The sequence below is a fragment of the Rhinopithecus roxellana genome, chromosome 4, assembly GCF_007565055.1.
Source record: "Rhinopithecus roxellana isolate Shanxi Qingling chromosome 4, ASM756505v1, whole genome shotgun sequence".
NCBI classification, from domain to species: Eukaryota; Metazoa; Chordata; class Mammalia; order Primates; family Cercopithecidae; genus Rhinopithecus; species Rhinopithecus roxellana.
Window position 1 is genome coordinate 111,400,085 of NC_044552.1, and position 20,472 is coordinate 111,420,556.

Sequence of the window (20,472 nt, forward strand, 5' to 3'; positions counted from 1 at the left end):
TATAAGCTCTTTAAATGTTGATTGAATTAACAACAATAGCTACACAGGACTCTAATATTTTAATTCTTATTGAACAATGTTTCTAATTCAATTGCTTAAAAAAATTTCAGGTTTAGAAGGCTAGTGAAAATATATTGCATACAATTATTTTTGCCTAATAAAATTAGGCAAAACTTTAGCATTTGTTTAATAACATCAAATTAATAAAAATATTAATATATTAGCACTTGTAATGGGTGATGATTAAATATGACTTGTGAATTTCCCATTGACTAGAGTCACTGTCATGCATTATGTATTATGTGTTAAATTATGCAGTTCTGAAATTCATGAATTATATTTCTATTAAAGGATTTATGTGGCATCTGACAGCCAGTATACGGAAACAGTGTTTCTCATTGCTTAATACCTACTATTAGGTGTACTTATTAAGAACATGATGATAATGATGATGAAGATGGTGATGATGACAACACTGTAGAAATGGAAACTGACTCCAAAATAGGGAGGAATATATAGTCTTGAGGTAACTTAGTCTTGGCTCTCTGTTGAAACATTTAACAGAAGAATTAATTAGATGACATAACAAGGTCAAAACTTGATCCCGTTGACATATAAAACTGTTATAGGACGTGAATAACATTGAATTGTTTGAAATAAGCCTTCATTTAAAACCAATAAATTTCCCAAATCTACAAAAAATTATGACACCTTCTTCTTGGCAATCTCAATTTTCAGATATTTTGGTTACATTACTTTCAAAGCAGAATAGAGAATAAATGTTAATTAATAATTTGCCTATAGTAAGGGAGTAGACTAAGCAACTAACTTTCTTAGGAAAAAATCTTACACATGTACATACAAGCTCAACTATGAAATGACTCAATATTATTTCTAGTAAGTTAAGAGGTAAACTCTGTATTTAGTATCCCATACTTCCTTCAAACTACAAATAAGAACATTTAAAGCTATTTTAAGCAATTTTGTATAATATTAAGTTTATATTGCTGACTAATATAAAATATATATTGAAAAAAAGCCCATCCTAATCAATTTACCAGAATAGTATTATCTTTTATAATTTGAAATTGGCTTAAATAAATTATATTTACAAATTTTACAACTATCTCAAAATTGTAAACATGTAAATCACCATTGTCATCATAGACTTTATTTATCTTACAAAGTCATTAGAAAGTAAAAATTTAATCAAGCAATCTATCATAAGTCAATCAATGGTCTCGATTACATAATGACAAAATACAAATTTTATTAATTTTCTCTTTGAATAAGGTGAATTTTGCCAGCTCTTTTGTTATTTATCAATGTAAGTTTACCTGAAAAATAGGTTTATTTAGATTATTCAAAAAGTTACTGTGAGACAATAGGTTGTTTTCTCATTTATAGAATAATTCTAACCCATTATAAAACTTGATAATCTTTAGATTTGAGCAAGATTTTACAATTAACATGGCAAGTTAAACAAATTTAATGATATCATAAGGAACTGTTCATTTATGGTACTAGAGCAAATATATATTCTTTTCTTTATCTTTAGAGGTTTATAAGGCAAATTCCATATCTTGATTTATATAAGTCTCTAAAGTTGAAACTACCCAACATTTTGCAAAATATAATTGTTTCCCTGGGCTGTGCATTGCCCAAAACTTATCATGTCTAACTTTTAAATAAAATTCTAGTGTATTATCATTAAATAGAGACAAATTGCCTTTTATACTTTATATAATGATTAAAATTTATTTTAAACTTTTTATAGGACTATGAAATAAGTCTCAAAACCCAAGTACTAGGCAGTCATTTCCCTGGTTATACTAAAAAAAGAAGAAAGAAGAAAAGAAAAGAAGAAAGAAGGAAGAAAAAGAAAGAGAGAAAAAGAAAGAAACAGAGAGAGAGACAGAGAAGAGAAGAAGGAAGGAAGAAGGTGAGAGAGAGAAAGAAAAGAAAGAGAGAGAGAGAAAGAAAGAAGAGAAAAGAGAGGAGAAGAGAAAAGAGAAAAAGAAAGACGAAGGAAAAGAAAGGAAGAGAGACAAGAAAAAAAAAAGAAAGAGAGAAAAGAGAGAAGAAGAAGAAAGAGAGAAGCGAGAGGAAGGAAGAAGGAAGGAAGGAGGAAGGACGGAAGGAAGGAAGAAGGTGAGGAGGGAGGAAGGAAGGAAGGAAGAAAGAAAAAGAGAAGGAAGGAAAGAAGGAAGAGGAGGAAGAACGGAAGAAGGATTGAAGAGGAAGGATTGAAGAGGGGGAGGGAGGAAGAAAGCAAGAAAAGAAGAGGAGGAGGAGGAGGAGGAGGAGGAGGAAGAGGAGGAAAGCTGGAGGGAAGAAGAAAGAGAAAAACAACTATCTTGCTTTTAAAATCACTCCTTACGGGTGGAAAACCACACACTGTGTCATTAATAAGGTAAGTTCCTCAGGGTGAAAACAACAACAAAAATGTTTCTCCACGTTAATATAACAGACTACAAAAAGAAAAAAGAAAGGCACAAGGATACTAACCATTATTAAAAACCTCTTTTAGTAAGTTTCAAAAGATTACTAAACAGTGTCTGGATGGTATGGTGGCACTAACCAAATAGAAGATTCCTGAAAATGAAAATTTAAATCTTTGAGCTGTTAGCATGTATAATTGCATTTAAATTAGTAAAACTCTTAATAAAATTCATTATATTTAATGATTCAATTTATATTTACACATCTCTAATTCTTGAAACAATGTAGATCTGTAAATCTTGATAGTATGAACTTGGCCATATTTGCATTGCTTTTTTTATAGAGCTTTTTTATTTAAAGAGCTCTATTTTGTATTTTGAATGTAATAAGAAGATACATAAATAGTCCAAAGGTAAATGTTTTCAACAATATCATTGTTGATGTTACAGAATATTTATTCTAAATATCTTAATTTCCTAATTAAAAGATATGTTTTTATAATAAGATGATGTGGCAGCATTTGGAGAAGCATAGATTTTTTTTAATATTTGAAGTGTAGCTGAAATCATGCTCCACATTGATCACTGACATATGTAGCTTCATTGTAAAGTTAAAACCATTATGTTTAGCAATATATTTATTTTCGAAAAACACAATATCTGAAGAAAAATAACCAGCATGATTTAACTTTTATACTCATCGCTCTTTTTGAATATATGTATTCATTGATCAAAAAAATCACAAAATATGTTACTTTCAAGCCTGCATTTTGTATTTATTTTTAAGGAGGAAATCCTATTTTGTATATCTTGCTGGCTTAATTTTGATAGTATAAAATAACTAAATGATATCTTAGTATTCATTCAGAATTATTCCTAGCCATTTCTACATACAATTTCTACTTATCCTCCTTGGAGCCCTACCAAAATTTGAGCTACTCCTATCAATGGTATCTATGAGATACCATTGTACTTCAATGGTCTAATATATTCTTGTACATATCAACCAAATTTTATTTTGTGTTTGTCATTTAAATTATTTCTTAACTAATTATGGATATACAATATATATTCTTAGACACTCTCTAATTAATTTCTGACTCTGTAGGCCATTTGCCCAAGACTGGTAGGTCATATGTAGTGGAAGCAAATCAAAACAGTCACTGCGATTAGTTGCAGAAAAATTCCACCACCTTAGATAATAATAACTAAGATGGAATAAAATATTTATAGGATATAAGATATAACATTTTACATAATATTGGCATGTTAAATAACAAAAATAAATGTCATTTAATGTGACCCATTGATATTTTTCTTGTGAATATAGCTATTTTGATTGGCAGCCTTTTAAAAACATCAAACAGTTAATGCTATATATCAGAAGTGTGAATCGACCTAAGGCTATATGAATATAACAGTGAAGCAATGAAATATGGAAAATGACTGGTTAAATCACTCATGTTAAAAAATATATACAACCTTGTTCTTGATATTCAATTTTAGAGCAGCTATCTTTTAAAAATGTTTTGTTATTTACATAAGCTATTCAGCAGTCAAAGGAAACTTTACGTGTAGCATCTTTCATGATCCTATTGATTAATCACTGTAGTTTTACAGCTAGACAAAATTAAAACTTAAAAAATCAAGTTATATATCTAACTAGATTCAGAGCTAAGACAGGAACTCTATTATCTTAACTTCCATCTATGAAAGCTTTATCATATTAGCCTGCCTCATTAATGATTTCATTCTCAGCTGAGCTTTTTACCTGGACTCTATTCTTACTAAATGTTAGTTTTTTGAATACTAAATTATAAAGCAGACAGAAAAAAAAATTATGAGGGCAAAAGAAACACATATCTTTCTTTGTGAATTAAATTAGAAATCATGTTATGCTTTAGCCTGGATTATTTCACAATGATCAACATAATCAAATATTAAAATATCCTCAGAAATCTTTACTCTAACAGAAACAGTTACCCAATATCTTCATATTGTATTTTGCAAATACAATGAGACAGAGAAAAATTGAGGATCATTATACATTTTTAAATTTCCCCTATTTAAGCTAGTAAACAAAACAAAACAAAACAAAAAAACAATAAATAAGGTCTGACAAGAATCAACACAAATTTAATCAATATAGCTGGAAAATGCATATTAAGAAAAAGTAATATTAATCATCACATTTTTGCTAGTAGTCATAATGATATGATTTTTTTAATAGTAGCATCCAAATAACTAATGCTTAATTGCTGAAAAACTTTCTTTTCATAAGGTGCAGCAGTTAAAATGTATCAGCTTTACAAATAATAATAATGATATTACTTTTAAAAGAGCTGCTTGTTAAAAGCCAGTTATGTGCAAAGAAGCCCTCTATGTATATTAACTATCTTAATTAATTCTTAAAACACTTTTATTATGGATTTGTAACTTATTTGTTTATTCGTTGCTTCATTTATTTATTTAAAAAGAAGAATATTGAGGCTAAGTAATTTTTATCTAAGGTTAAACAGAGTTATGTTTCCAAGTCTTTTTAATTCCAAAGCTCATGCTTACTATCTAGGAAAGTGAAATTATTAAGCTGCTTATGACCGAAACCCATCATCTGTTTATCTAGTTCAACCTCCTAATCCATATATTTCCTTAGCGAAAACTCAAGGAGAAAGAAGAATAGTTAAATATTCTGCCTCCATTCTGTACAGCTTGATATGGTTGAAACACTTTTAGACTAGGCATCTTTGACCTTGGAAAACAACTTGACCCTTGAGATACTTATTATCCTCATCTGTACTATATAGATAATAATATTTATATGGCTCTTAGAGTAGTTTTGTATTCAAATGTAGTATTACACTTTAAAAACTAAAGTCATTTATAAAAATAAGGTGGTATAATTATCTAATAAACTATAATTTCAATTAAGAATAATTATTTATGGGGATACAAAGATAAGGGGTTATCATAAACAAATGACCTGAAAATTCTTTAGCTGATTTGGAAGTAGATCAGTATGCAAAATGAAGATTGGCACCTCATTTCGAAGTACCGTATTTTATATTTGTATGTCAAGACATTTAAAAAATTCATTTGATTAATCATTATATAGGTCATTAATGGAAACTGAAAGACACTCAGCTCTCAAAGAAAGGCAGTGATATAAAAACAATAAAAAATGGACATTTGTCCAAAGTTTATTTATACTTTTTAACTTCTGAAGAACACGTTAAAAAATTAACACATAAGGTCTGACAAGAATCAACACTTTAGTCAATATTGCTGTGAAATTATTTTAAGAAAAAAAATTATATATTATATATTTATGCTTTACAACTATAATTTTTTACACTGAAAATTTACTTAGAACTTTTAACTTCTGTAAAGTAAAATGCAGCTAAAATTTCTTACATCAAATGCAATTAATAAAAAAGTATAGATATCTTATAGTTTCTAAATAGGCATTACTGGGTAAAACATAAATATTGACATGAAATTTTTACTTATAATTCATAGCACTGTTTGCATTCCTATACCTTACCCAAAAAGTATATTCTTGAAAAAAACATTGCTCCTGTTAGAACTAATTATTTCAAATTTTAACAGCAGCTTATACGTAGGTATCTGTGAACAACTTATTTTCATTCTTCTGTTTCCATGAAACACAGAATTAGTTGACTTTGCTACGTGTTTTCCTTGTAAATAACCTTTCAAATAGGATCCCTAGTCTTGTGGGTTTAAACTAAACCCTCTAATTTTGTTCTCATCATCCCCCAGATAGAAATGTTTTCTTCATTTGTGCTTCTACTACTCTGATTTACAGCCGTATTCCAAATTTGTTATTCATCTACACACTGAAGAATATTCTATGTGCCCTCAAAAAATGTTTTTGAACTATCAGTGCACCAGAAAAATATAATTATTTAGAGATTTTCTTAGGTAAAATTTGCCAGTGTTCTATAATAGAAACAACTATATTGACCAAAGTAGACTATGTCCTAAAAAACAATATCACATAGATTCAAAAATACATTTTAACCATTTTAAAGACAACAACAATGTGTGTTCAAGATGGGACCCCTAGTGCACAAATTCAGTTATCTGAGCAATAATATATATATATATATTTCTGAGACATATTTCCTCAGTTTACACCTAAATAATAAGAAGTGCTTTTGGCTTCATCTTAAGATTTTTTTTATGTCAGGAAACTCAATAATTTATATTCAGACAGTTCAATAAAAACAATTTGTATAAACAAATACATTTTCAAATACATGGGAAAATATTATTTCTATATACAAAACACACATAAAGAGATCAAACTATAGAAGTTATATTGCTGTTCTGGCTGAAAACCTAAAAAAAGAAAAATTATGTATGTCTGTTAAAAGCAGACATATTCAAATATTTAAGAAATGCATAATTTTAAACAATAATCCATGTTATAAAAGTTTAATAAAAGTTAAAATTATATGGTATCTTATAATTCTTGCCTACAAAGCCAACATATTATAAATATTACCAGAGAAAACAAAATTCAGTATATTAAGCAGCTTGTTATAGCCAGAAGTAAGTCTTAGAAGAGGGAAACAAGGCCTTTCAACCAAATCCATACACCCCAAATGGGATAATTATCTCAGATATACAACAGTTTCTTGGAATGCTTTCTCAGTGAAACTTCAGTAGATATATCTTCAAAATCAAAGAAGATGTAAGGCAAAAATAAAAATAATTATAAAATGCATGTGGTGATCAGTTACCTTTTTAGACACATTCAGATGAGAAAAGTTTTTGAGTATTTTAAAAGTTTGGATAAATAAAAAGCAATGTGTCCTTGATTCATTAACATTTACTTCTCAATTAAAACCATTTTTATAAAAATTATGATACACCATCTTGTGGTTATCTGAAAGGAATGCAATTTCCATTGTTAAAATGCTTTAAGGTCCACATATTTCAGCTTTATTTTCTGTTTTTATTTTTAACTTGCCCTCATTTAAAAATGTGAAACATTTGCCTATTAACCTTAATTATCCAACAACTTACAAGAAAGGCTATCATTATCAAGAGCTATTTGTTTTCACTAGTATTTACTATATGTATTATAAAAGGCATTTTATTTTTACCTATAAATTAATATAATTGTATCACCGTTATTAAAAGTAAGACTTAATATGGAAAGATATTCATTATTTATAAATTGTATTCACAAAATTCACATTCAACTAAGTTTCATATATATCTGACATATCTGACAAACTATTTAGTCACCAATACATTCGTGCTTCCCTTCAATGGGCAAAACACAATTCATTGTATATTTATTTATCAATAAATATGTATTGAGTAAATAATTGATCTCACAAGTGTTTATTTTTGAAATACAAGAAATCTAGGCTAAAGACACAATTTTGATAAGTAAAAGTAAACTGAATTTCTCTATGCTCTCAAACATATGATAAAATCTAGGACTATCTTATGACTAATTTTAATAAATTAAGTAACTTGTTAAACAGCCATATAGACCATATAGACCAACCTAAATTTTCTTAAGTAAAATGAAGAACTGAGCCCCAAGAACCTAATTTATCAGAATAAATAAAAGGAAGCATTTCCATTAAATTCATGATTATTTACCATTTTGAATTATATAGAAAAATAATTTATTTCTTTATGATACTTTTTTTAAAACAGTTACTGCAATCAACTTCATTCTTAATTTAAATGATAGGTAGATAGGTAGGTAGGTAAATAGAGAAATAGGTAGGTAGGTAGATAGATATTATGCCACCAGGCACTAGTTGAGGCCTTGGAGATACAAACAAAATAATACTAGGTCTTTGTCCTAAAGGCAAGAAGAATTTAATATGTGAAAAGGCACCCACACTCAGAAACCAACAAATACGAATACAGTACGGTTAACGGGATAATGGAGATGTGCTTAGGGGTTCACAGAGTGAAGATATCTAGACTTAATGCTGGAAATGGTTTGACATGGGCAAAATACCTTCCCAGCTTTCTCAAAAGGAGATACATGTTTTTAGATTATGACAGTACCTGAAATAAACTAAGTAAAAAGATGAGATACATGAGTCACATTTTTTTCATTGCAATAGGAAATGAAAACCTACTTCCACTTCTTAGAAACAAGCTATGCTCTGTGCCCAAACCATTATATCTTTTGATTAGGGAAAGCTTTCTGGACAAGTTAATGTTTCCTTTTAAATACCTAATATAAAATGTTTGTGAGAGTTTGCAAGGTACAATAATAGACAAGATTTGCTCCAGTCAAAAGGAAGAGCATCATCTTGGGAAATTGAGAGTTAAAATGTAGTGTGGCTGTAGTAAAGGTGCAAATTGGAAAGGAACAAAACATAAAGCTACAGCAGTGGACAGGGACAGTTGTGAAAGGGTCTCATCTGCTAACTTAAGGAATTTGGATTTTATTGTGGTAGCTATGTAGAGACAGTGTGCAAAGCATTGTGGAGTGACTATAATGCTCATGTAATACCTACTCAGTTATTTCTTTCTAGTGCGATGTTAATGCTTCATTGTTTCCATTTGAAAAGGTACATTAATTTTATTTGTCTAATTTTTAGAGGGTCATATAGATCCACAGAATGTCAAGAGATCTGGATAATATCTGAAAAATTCAACTAAACTTGTTCATAATAACAGTGAAGCACATTACATTACAAAATTAAATCCTCATATCCTTTGTTTTTGTTTTAACCAAATACTTGTAAAACAACATTGCACTAGAGATACATCAATGATAAATCAGCCTAGATAAATCAAATGAACAGGACACATAGAGGTAAGTACAGTAGAATACCACATATCATCAAGATACTAATTTGTTTTAATACTGAGCTATAACTTGAAAATTATTACATATGGATTATTTGAGGTTCCAAGTAGAAAACACATATTTCTTCTATGATTTTCATTCTTATATAGAACATTAATGCATTAAATATCACACTTATTGACAAATTATAATGAAAATGGTAATTAATGAGTTAATATTTATTCTTTGGGTAGCTCTTTAGATTTAGTTTCAAAATTCATTTTGACACTATAAAAATGAGTATAACATAAAAAGTGTACTTAGACACACAAATGCAACCAATATTTGAGTTAGCCAAGCCAGCATAAATAACAACCTGAATGTTTTGTGAAAACAAATCATGTTATTTTCTGAATTCTTCAAACATTTTAATTGGTTATTTTAGTCATAGACAAAATGGGGTTATAAAAATATACATTTATGATAACATTCCTCAGTGTCAAGTACTATAATCAGGCAAAAATATAGAAATACTGTATCCAAAATTCTGATTCCAGGAAGGATAAATATGACATAAGTTATTAGAAACAACGGAACATTTTTATTTTAAAAAATATTTCTAAAGGTACAAACACTTCAATGAATATTAGAAAAAATATTTACCTGGTATTCCTGTATGGCATCATTTTCAAAATACCACTTTTCTGCTCTTTTTATTTACCAATGAAAGTTCATAAACCTCTTAAATATTAAAGATTATATCATCTCACTCTGCCACAGTGGTTAAAGTTAAGTCTAAAATATTGTGAGTTTTATCAAAAACAAAAGAGATGTTTACATACTAAAGATTAAAGAATGTACTAGAAGACTTTAAACTGTTGGTTTCATCATATCCAGAGCAATAAATCTGCATACAAACAGTATCATATAGCATCTGAAAGAGTTATTTTCCTAGTCTTCCTCGTATTTATAGAAATGAGGAAATTATAGCACTAGAAATACAGAATCTGAAAGAGGTGACCAACTTTTCAAGGATAATACAAAAAACATTTTACAAATGACTGCATTAAAATGCAAAGTATAGCAATAGACTCAATGTTTTTGAAGTTTATACATATTTTTAGAAGGACTCTGGTAAAAAAAAACCAAAGAATTGATCAAGAATACTATTAAATGGCAAAAAGAAACTATAATATTTTCACACACTCAATGTAGAAAATTATAATTTCACCAATGAAAGTTAACATCTTTCTTAAGCTAGAAATTTATTGGACTAAAGCTATTCAGATAAAAACTTACTCTTTAACTTGAAACTGTTAACCCATATTGTATATAAAACCTCATTTTTAATCTGCAGAGTATTTTTTCTTTCATATTACAGTTTCCAATTTTTACTCACTTAATTAACTGTATCTTATCACTAAACTCATCACTAAACTGTATCTCAAACTAAACTCAAGCAACAAAAGTTTTTTTAAGTCTGTAATAAGAGTAGAAACAGCTATTTTTCCTGAAGCTGACTACAATTAAATATATTACAATTAAATAAAAAATCCTAAAGGTGACTATGAGTCTTTTTGTGAAATATGCTATATTTCACAAAATGAAATATTTTGTTATGTAATGAATGACATAAGACAATTGAGAGCAATAGTTCTAAGCATTATCATTAGTTGGTAACATAAAAACACTTCTGGTTTGCGTTTTAATATAACAACAAAAATTGTTTTAAATTTAAACTGTAAACAAGTAACATTTACCTTTTCCAATTGAGCGTTTTTTTTGGATTTGTATAAAAATTCTCCCACTGCCACAAAAACTGAAAGCACCAAGCCGGCTGCCAGAACAATGAAGATTCCACCAATATTCTGAACCCCCAGGGCACTGGCCTCTTTGCTCTCCTCTTCTGGGCAACCATTGCCCCTCCACCATTTCTCCTTCATCATATGCAGCTTGCCTTCCTCTTGCAGCTGAAGAATTGCTATGGTAATTTTGTCTCGATATGGAGAACCTAAGAAAGGAGAGGCTATGTTAAGTATTTCAAGGAATCCAAAATTTCATAATTAAAGGTTAGCAAGATGAGAGGAGGGCAGAGATTTTTCAAAGTGCTTCAAAGTGTGCCAGTGTTTTTTTCAGAAGAGAAAAACAACTGGAAAAAAAGACATAGACGTTAAACAAGATCATTAAAGTGGACAGCCTTGCTAGATAATGAGGAATTAAATGCTTTGTTTCAAGAAAGAATATGTCTCCTAAAAGGTGGACTCAGTTTACAGCATTGTAAAATAGGAAGAAAGAATCCACAAAGGAAAATGGATAGAGTGCAAAGATGTTTCATTCATATCTACAATTTATTCTACACTGAAACCAGAGCACTGATAAAACAGCTATCTCTGTTTTTAGACCAGAAAAGTTGTGAAAAAAGGTGTTTCCCAAGATTAAATGCAGTAATTAAAGGGAATAATTACTAATAAGCTGTATTCGATGGTACCTTTTACTTAGGTGATAATGAGCAGTCACTAGTATCTGTTATGTAATGTGCATAACAGAAGTCACGGGTTGCATGGACTTAGACAATTTAAAAATAATTATGGCAATTTAATTTATAAATCAAGGGGCATACAGCCTGATATTGTAAAAATTTGGGGCATTGTTTCTTTATCAGTTTATTTTTTCAGAGACAGTGTTTTGTTTTGTTTTGTTTTCCAGTGGAGGCAACAATATAAACAAAATATATTGCTTATGCTAATTGAGGTACATATTCATCTGCATTAGATATTACATGATAAGTAATATCTGCTAATTTGTTGACCAGAAACATATAAAAATATTGAAGCACATGCATTTTTCTACATCTGTTCCAAAGGATTGGTTTTATTGCTTTCTCCCACCCAGAAATAGCCTGCCTCTAAAGTGTAATCTTTTTCCTAAGACACTATACTGCACATTCCAGTTTTTGTGTACAGATTCACCCATAGTGTTTTCCTGCTTGTGGAAAAATACTAAACATTTCAGCTTGTATTCAACATTGCCTGTAATTTTGTTTTGATTTAAATGTGTCCACATCTATACATCTTTCAGTGAGAGTAAGCAATTAAAAGTAGAAAGACGAGAATCATAGAATATAAGTAACCTGTTGAAAAAGTTGGAGAAATAAAGATCTACCAAACCCAACTGAAGAGTTGTTTCTTTAACATAATCTTTTCTCTGCTCAGAAGCTGTAGAAGTTTATGGCTTGTCTACATTTTTTACAGCTTTCCTAAATAGGGGCATTGCCCATTCCTATAATTAGAAGTCAAATATTTTATTTTCATTATGCAATAATTCTCAACTATACTGAGGGAATTTCTGCTTCTCAGTTTCTTCCCTGTGCTCTTCTTAAAATACTAATATAACATGAATGTGCAATGTAAATTCTGCCCCTCCACCACTTCAGATTTCAATATATTAGACCAGCTTATACTATTTTCTATTTTGATCACTCACTTACTGGGTATTCAGCCTAGGTTCCCTGGTATTATTATTTACTTGTTGAGATATGGTCTGTTTTCCTAAATACATTACAAGCTTTTTTGTATGGAGGATATCTATCTATCTGTCTGTCTATCCAATCAGTCCATTCACACATTTATCCATCCATCCATCCATCCATCCATCCATCCATCCATCCATCCATCTAAAAGATATAGAAAGATGCATGTGCTTCATTATTTTTACATGTTTCTGGTCAACGAATTAACAAAAATATCACTTATGTAATATCTAATGCAGATGAGTATCTATACCATTAGCACAAACACTAAAGCACACTAAAGAAACATCCATCCATCTGAATTCTCATTTTTCAAACAATAGGCTCTCAGCAAATGTTTGCATATTCTGAGGAGCATAATAACTGACTAAAAGCATCTTAACATAATATAAGAGCAATAACATGGTGCTTGAGTCTCTGTGATATGTAATAAAACACCATAAATTAAGGTCATTTTGCTTGACTATTCAGTATGTATTAATTTGCTATATCTAGCATGGTGCCAGTTGAAAGATCAATTTTATTCTGATAATCATATATTTTCCCTGCAAAATGAATGCTTACTTGATGGGATCTCCATTTTAAGCAGAATGATAGTTTATCAAATGTCTGAATAAGAAACAGTGTATGCAACAAATCTTGTGTTGATAGTGTTTGTGAAAATGGCCACACCTGGTTAACAAAAAGTTGTAATTTCTTTTCTTTGTGTGTGTGTGTGTGTGTGTGTGTGTGTGTTTTGTTGTTGTTGTTTCTTTTTGTAGACAGAGTCTCGCTCTTTCACCCATGCTGGAGTGCAGTGGTGGGATCTCAGTTCACTGCCACCTCTGCCTCCCAGGCTCAAGTAATTCTCCTGCTTCAGTATCCTGAGTAGCTGGGATGACAGGTGCCCACCACGCCGCCTGTATTTTTAGTACAGATGGGGTTTCACCATGTTGCCCAGCTGGTCTTGACCACCTGAGCTCAAGCAATCCACCTGTCTTGGACCCCCAAAGTGCTGGGATTACAGGTGTGAGCCATGGTGCTCAGCCTGTAATTTCTTTTATATAAATATAATTATAAGCAAGATTTGTGGAGGGTGATTACTTGGAAAGTAGACTTTCAAATATAAAAAATTCTTAATGCACTTAAGTATTTATTTTATGAAAGCTCATTTCTCACTTTGAGAACTATTGAAAGAATATAATTTTATTGCCAACTCACTATATGCACCAACTGCATTGCGATGTCTATTCCAGCATCTTCAAACACTATATTCTCCATTACACTCTCAAGAACAAAATAATACACAAACAAAAGCACCCTACTTTTCAGCAAGTGAGACACCTCTTGACTTCTTGCCACCTGAACTTCCTATTTCCAGCATTGATTGCAAATATACAAATTTCCCATTGCCAGCAAACCTCAGTACACTTGCTTTCATGAACATAGGAATGTTTAAATTATATTTGGTTTGAATCAAATGTACAAAGTTAATGGGCTTCTTATTAAGGTTTTAAACAAGATGAAATAACATAGGGAATATAATCAATGCTAATAAATCAGTGACATGTTTTACTTGTCCTTCCTTCATTGATCTAGTTTAAGTATTTTTTAAAAGGACAAGTAATTAAAAATGAATTATTACTTATTTGATATGTAATTTGACGCTCCTTTGGAAGTATTTCTAAAAATATGCCAGTTGAGGTTAAATGTGGACTGAAATTTCAGCTAGATGAAAAATCTCAAGGACACATTGAGACCAAAGAACGAAAGAATCTTCCATTCTCCATGTGACACGAACAGCCATGCACTTAGCTCTAATGAAGTGAACACTCATTAATTATGTAGATAGAGATAGTTCCTCCCAAGTCCAAACTCCCGTGTGAATCTGTACGCTGGCAAACGAAGAACTGATGTTACTGAATGTCAACTGAGAGAAGCTCAGGAGTCACAATGTAAGGTCGCCTTCAAGAAATATCTACATTTTTTCAAGAGGCCTCTAAGTTTAATTAGAAAACACTAAGGGAATTATAAATGTGTCTATTAGAACATGCATCATTGTAACTTAGAGTCAATTTTCAAACTGTTAGGAGGACAGACAACCATAAATGAATGGAGGAAGGTAGACAAAAATATCTGGAAAACTGCAACACTCAAAATAGACAGATGGCCTTCAGTTTCAGTTTTACTAAAACCTTGTGGGGACTATATGGTCACAGGGTAAACATATATTTTCTTTTTTTTTTGAGATAATATGAAATATTTTGTCTAAATTTCACATACTTAAAACGTGGATAAATACATTTTTAAAAAAATTCAGGATAAACCAAACACATTTAAAGCCAAATTAGGCCTTGAATCTTCACTGCAATCTCTAATCTTTGGTTCTTTTTATAACCCTGCTCTCAGTGGGACTTTCTTTGATAATTTAAACAAATTCTCCATCTTTACAGTAAGGAACTGTTATGTTTGTAAATGCTCTTTTCACAAGTTGCCAAAAGATCCCATTTACCAAGTAAAAAAGTCCTAGGTTGTAGAGAGAGGAAGGAAGGAAGGAAGCAAGGAAGGAAGGAAGGAAGGAAGGAAGGAAGGAAGGAAGGAAGGAAGGAAGGAAGGGAGGGAGGGAGGGAGGGAGGGAGGGAGGGGGCGGGGAGGGAAGCAGGCAGTCTTAGTACATACATTTATTACATTGTAAAACCTCTTCATATGTCAGATGTATAAGACCTGATGCTCCAAATAAGCCCTCAAAGGAGGTATAGAGGCAGTTTCAAGTGACATACAATGATAGCATATGGATAAGCACATAAAAACTACAAATGTATCTCTCCAGAATTTCCTCAACAATAGACTTACTGTCTCTAAGTGTCCATTTTATGTTAAACTTTAATCAAATATTTTTATGTAATATTGTGATTTCATGAGAATCCCTCACAAGACATAGATTAAAACTCCTTAAGAGATTAAACTGTGATTATTATAAACAGTGAACACAAATCTCACCAAATATTTCAGAGCTAAATTGTTGGGTTTATTAAACTGAGTTATTCTTACCTTCCTTCTTTATTTCCTTCCTTCCTTCCTTCCTCCCTTCCTTCCTCCCTCCCTCCCTCTCTCTTTTTCTCTCTTTTCCCTCCTTTCCTCCTTTTCTCCCTCCCCACTTTTCATTCCTCTGTCTTCCCTTTCCTTTTTTTTTTTTTTTTTTTTTTTTTGCCTTTCCTGTCCTCTCTTTTTATTTCTTATTCTTTCTTTCTTTCTTTTTTTTTTTTTTTTGAGACCGAGTTTTGCTCTTGTCACCCAGGCTGGAGTGCAATGGTGCCATCTCGGCTCATTGCAACCTCCACCTCCCCGTTTCAAGTGATTCTCCTACCTCAGACTCCAGAGTAGCTGGGATTACAGGCATGCACCACCATGCCCAGCTAATTTTTGTATTTTTAGTAAAGAGGTGGTTTCACCATGTTGGCCAGGATGGTCTCAATCTCTTGACCTTGTGATCCGGCCGCCTCGGCCTCCCAAAGTGCTGGGATTACAGGCCTGAGCCACCATGCTCAGGGCCCTGTTTCTTATTCTTTTGTTCCCTTCCCCTTCCTTCCCTAACTTCCACTTCTCTCCCCTGCTCTTCTCTCCCCTCCCCTTCTATCATTCTTTCCTTTCCCCCTTTTTTTTTGTCTTCCTTTCTTTCCTTTCTATCATTCTAGGAACCTTACTTTTAGAATGAAATGCACACGTAGTTCTAAATACTTAAGTTTAAAGTTTAAGTCTATTGTACACAATATGTTGATTTACTTCTTCTATTGCCCTTTTACTACCCTATACAAACTCTGAATTTTACATGCCAATATTTTTCTCCTTATCTTATTTCATTACATCTAGATAATATAGAACTAATAATGTAAATGCAGTCAGCATTTCTTTTAATTCTGAGGGAGGCTTACTGATTGATAAATAACTTTTCTTTAAAGGTTGCACAGCAAATTGTCCAATAATGAACATACTGAAATCACATTATCCTATATTGAAAAATATATCCTGAAATCAATGTATCTTACATTTAACATGCTGAAATTGCATTATCTTACATTCTGGAAACCTCTCATTCAGCCTTTCAAACGTTTGTGTACTTTCAAATCAAGCTTCTGTATGCTTTAATCAGTTATAAGGGCCAGAAACAAAATCATTCTTGCTTTTTATAATATATCTCCTTCTAAAAGTCATTGCAATCAAACTGGCTATTCCCACATGCACTTCTGTTTTTGGTAAATGTACATCTGTTTGATTTTTAAAGGATTACTTGTACAAATAATCTTGAGTTATACTACATATCAAATATATCTCGTGCATATTCACATTACACATCAGCAAATTAAAGGCTTCCATCTATCTATTAAAGGAAAGAACAGAAAAAAATAAATACTTGTTTATAATGTTTAAATTTATTGTTAGGGAAGAATTTTTCCCTTCTCTTATTAATGTCCCCATAAATTCTTTTCTTTTAAATTCAATTTGTACTGCTTCAGAAACAATAATTACTATTAATACTTATTGTAAAGTAAGATAATGTTAGATAACAATTATTATTGTTATTACATGTGTTCTCTGTGTCAAAGAAAACATGTTGCCCCTTCATTAGATTTTTCTGTCTGACTCTATGTACTCTCCTTTCTGCCTTTGAACTTACATATTGTGAACTCACAGCTTATCAATTTGTATTTTTTGTAGGTTCTCTTTTTCAATGTAATACATTTCTTCTAGCTTGTCATTACTTGAATACGTTAGGCATTATCTAAAATATACTAATTTGCACGCTTTGTGGGTATGTGATTATACCATAATCATTAATCATATAACATTCCAGGGACTTGTCTCAAAAAATTATAATAATGCTTTAGTTATTCCTCTATTTTGAAAAAGTTTAGTCCAATAATTGTTTCCAAAACATATACCCAAAAACATGAATCACTTTAAATATTGGCTTAAGACCAGACCAGACTACTTGTCAGTGGTAGGTAAGCAACCATCCTTTACTCACCTATTTCATTAAGCATTAATGAAGTGCTATCACAGAGTAAGAAATGTTTTATGAATAACATAATGAATTCAAAAAATGATCAATTTTAGTCAAAATACATCCTGTCAGAATTTCAGTATTGCACATCTTCTCAAGCTCTTATTAAATTTAATAGACTACATAGAGTTCATAAGCAGACTTATTTCACGTTTCTTGTATTGACCGCCTAGAATATGTGGTGACAAAAAAGTTTACAAATTCTTACGCCTGTTTAAACACTATATTTTAGTTTGATGTTTTATTTAGTCAATAATACTATTATACAATATCATGACATCATTTTCTTTATTTTCTTTTCCTCTGTAGGACTTGGCTCAGTTTAAACTAAAAAAGAATTTCTGTGATTATTTGATTAATATATATTTATCCCAATAAGCAGAGGTGGCATTTGTTAGTATAATACCTGGTACACAATATGTACACAATATTTGTTGAATGAATGCATTTATACATAAAGTAACATAATAATTACCTAATAATTTGTCATACATTCTTACAATTTTATCTTCAGCAATTTGAATTATTTAGCCAAACTGTAATTGTATATAATCTATAATTATCTCCAATAATTATAATATATTTCTATAAAGCTAAGCATTTATTATGTAACAATTAAACACTTTGTGGGCCCATTTCTAACCTTCTTTTAAGAGGAGCTAAACTCGGGTGCAGTTACTGTCATCACTCCTTGTATTTTCTTTTGAAGGCTGATACGGTTTTGCTCTGTGTCCCCACCCAAATCTCATCATGAATTGTACTCCCACGATTTCTACATGTTATGAGGGACGGAGTGGGAGATAATTAAATAATGGGGACAGTTTCTCTCATACTCTTCTTGTGGTAGTGAATAAGTCTCATGAGATCTGATGGTATTATAGGGAGTTTTCACTTTTGCTTCTTTCACATTCTCTCTTGCCACCACCATGTAAAAAGTGCCTTTTACCTTCCTCTGTGGTTGTGAGACCTCCCCAACCACACAGAGCTGTGAGGCTATTAAGCCTATTTTTCTTCCAGTCTCAGGTATGTCTTTATCAGCAGTGTGAAAATGGACTAATACAGAGAAATACCATTGAAAGGTCTTAATTTTATAGAAATATAAGAAATTCATGAGCAAAAATGATAAAGACACAAAAAGAGCAATTTCATCTTTAAAAACGTATCAATCCATAACATTTTAATACCAAAATGGTGTCAGATAAAAGTGAACCAATCTTTCTGATACCTAATTACCTTTTCACATTGGATATCTGTTCAATCACTACCTTGCTGAAAATTTTGTAGTGGTGCTCTTGAGATATCAGATAAAATACTAATTATTAACTATGTCACGCAATCCCTTTCTTTTACCTATCTCAAGATTCCTCAATAAACATACGTGTGCATGTGTCTTTGTAGTAGAATAATTTATAATCCTTTGGGTATATACCCAGTAGTGGGATGGCTGGGTCATATGGTACATCTAGTTCTAGATCCTTGAGGAATTGCCATACTGTTTTCCATAATGGTTGAACTAGTTTACAATCCCACCAACAGTGTAAAAGTGTTCCTATTTCTCCACATCCTCTCCAACACCTGTTGTTTCCTGACTTTTTAATGATTGCTCTTCTAACTGGTGTGAGATGGTATCTCATTGTGGTTTTGATTTGCATTTCTCTGATGGCGAGTGATGATGAGCATTTTTTCATGTGTCTGTTGGCTGTATGAATGTCGTCTTTTGAGAAATGTCTGTTCATATCCTTCGCCCACTTTTTGATGGGGTTGTTTGTTTTTTTCTTGTATATTTGTTTGAGTTCTTTGTAGATTCTGGATAATAGCCCTTTGTCAGATGAGAAGATTGCAAAAATTTTCTCCCATTCTGTATGTTGCCTGTTCACTCTGATGGTAGTTTATTTTGCTGTGCAGAAGCTCTTTAGTTTAATTAGATCCCATTTGTCAATTTTGGCTTTTGCTGCCATTGCTTTTGGTGTTTTAGACATGAAGTCCTTGCCCATGCCTATGTCCTGAATGGTACTACCTAGGTTTTCTTCTAGGGTTTTTATGGTATTAGGTCTAACATTTAAGTCTTTAATCCATCTTGAATTAATCTTCATATAAGGAGTAAGGAAAGGATCCAGTTTCAGCTTTCTACTTATGGCTAGCCAATATGGGAACTGAACAATGAGATCACTTGGACTCGGGAAGGGGAACATCACACACTGGGGCCTATCATGGGGAGGGGGGAGGGGGGAGGGGGGAGGGATTGCATTGGGGAGTTATACATGATAAAAATGATGAATTGATGGGTGCTGACGAGTTGATGGGTGCAGCACACCAACATGGCACAAGTATACATATGTAACAAACCTGCACGTTATGCACATGTACCCTAGAATTTAAAGTATAATAAAAAATAAAATAAAATAAAATAAAATAAAAAAAATGGGAGGCAGATTTGCCCTAAGCAGTTCCTAGCTTGAATTTTCCCTTTAGCTTAGTTATTTTGAGGGCACAAGATATTTTCCTTTCACATTGTATAACATACAATATCATGCAATATACAAATTGTATCTGATATCATTAACATATTATATATTGCAATATATAAACATAATGTATACTTTAATATACAATAAACAAATACAAAATTAAAAAAAAAAAAAAAGAGTAGTAGGCATGCTTACTCTTT

The 20,472-nt window shown here is 31.3% G+C and overlaps 1 protein-coding gene across 6 annotated transcripts in view; it reads right to left on the minus strand.

Annotated features, from left to right (window-relative positions):
• GRIK2 (glutamate ionotropic receptor kainate type subunit 2) overlaps nucleotides 1–20,472 on the minus strand; it is a 744,221-nt gene that overhangs the window by 3,720 nt on the left and 720,029 nt on the right. For 2 of the 6 annotated variants that reach the window (XM_030929513.1, XM_030929515.1), the window contains 2 exons: nucleotides 10,995–11,245; nucleotides 414–545 (listed from right to left, as the gene is read on the minus strand). In XM_030929513.1, coding sequence (XP_030785373.1) covers nucleotides 429–545; nucleotides 10,995–11,245 — 368 coding nt within the window. In that variant the 3' untranslated portion in view covers nucleotides 414–428. Of the gene's footprint in view, nucleotides 1–413; nucleotides 546–2,508; nucleotides 2,596–10,994; nucleotides 11,246–20,472 lie in introns of all 6 variants that reach the window. The other 4 variants (XM_030929514.1, XM_030929516.1, XM_030929512.1 and 1 more) reach the window with 2 other exon arrangements.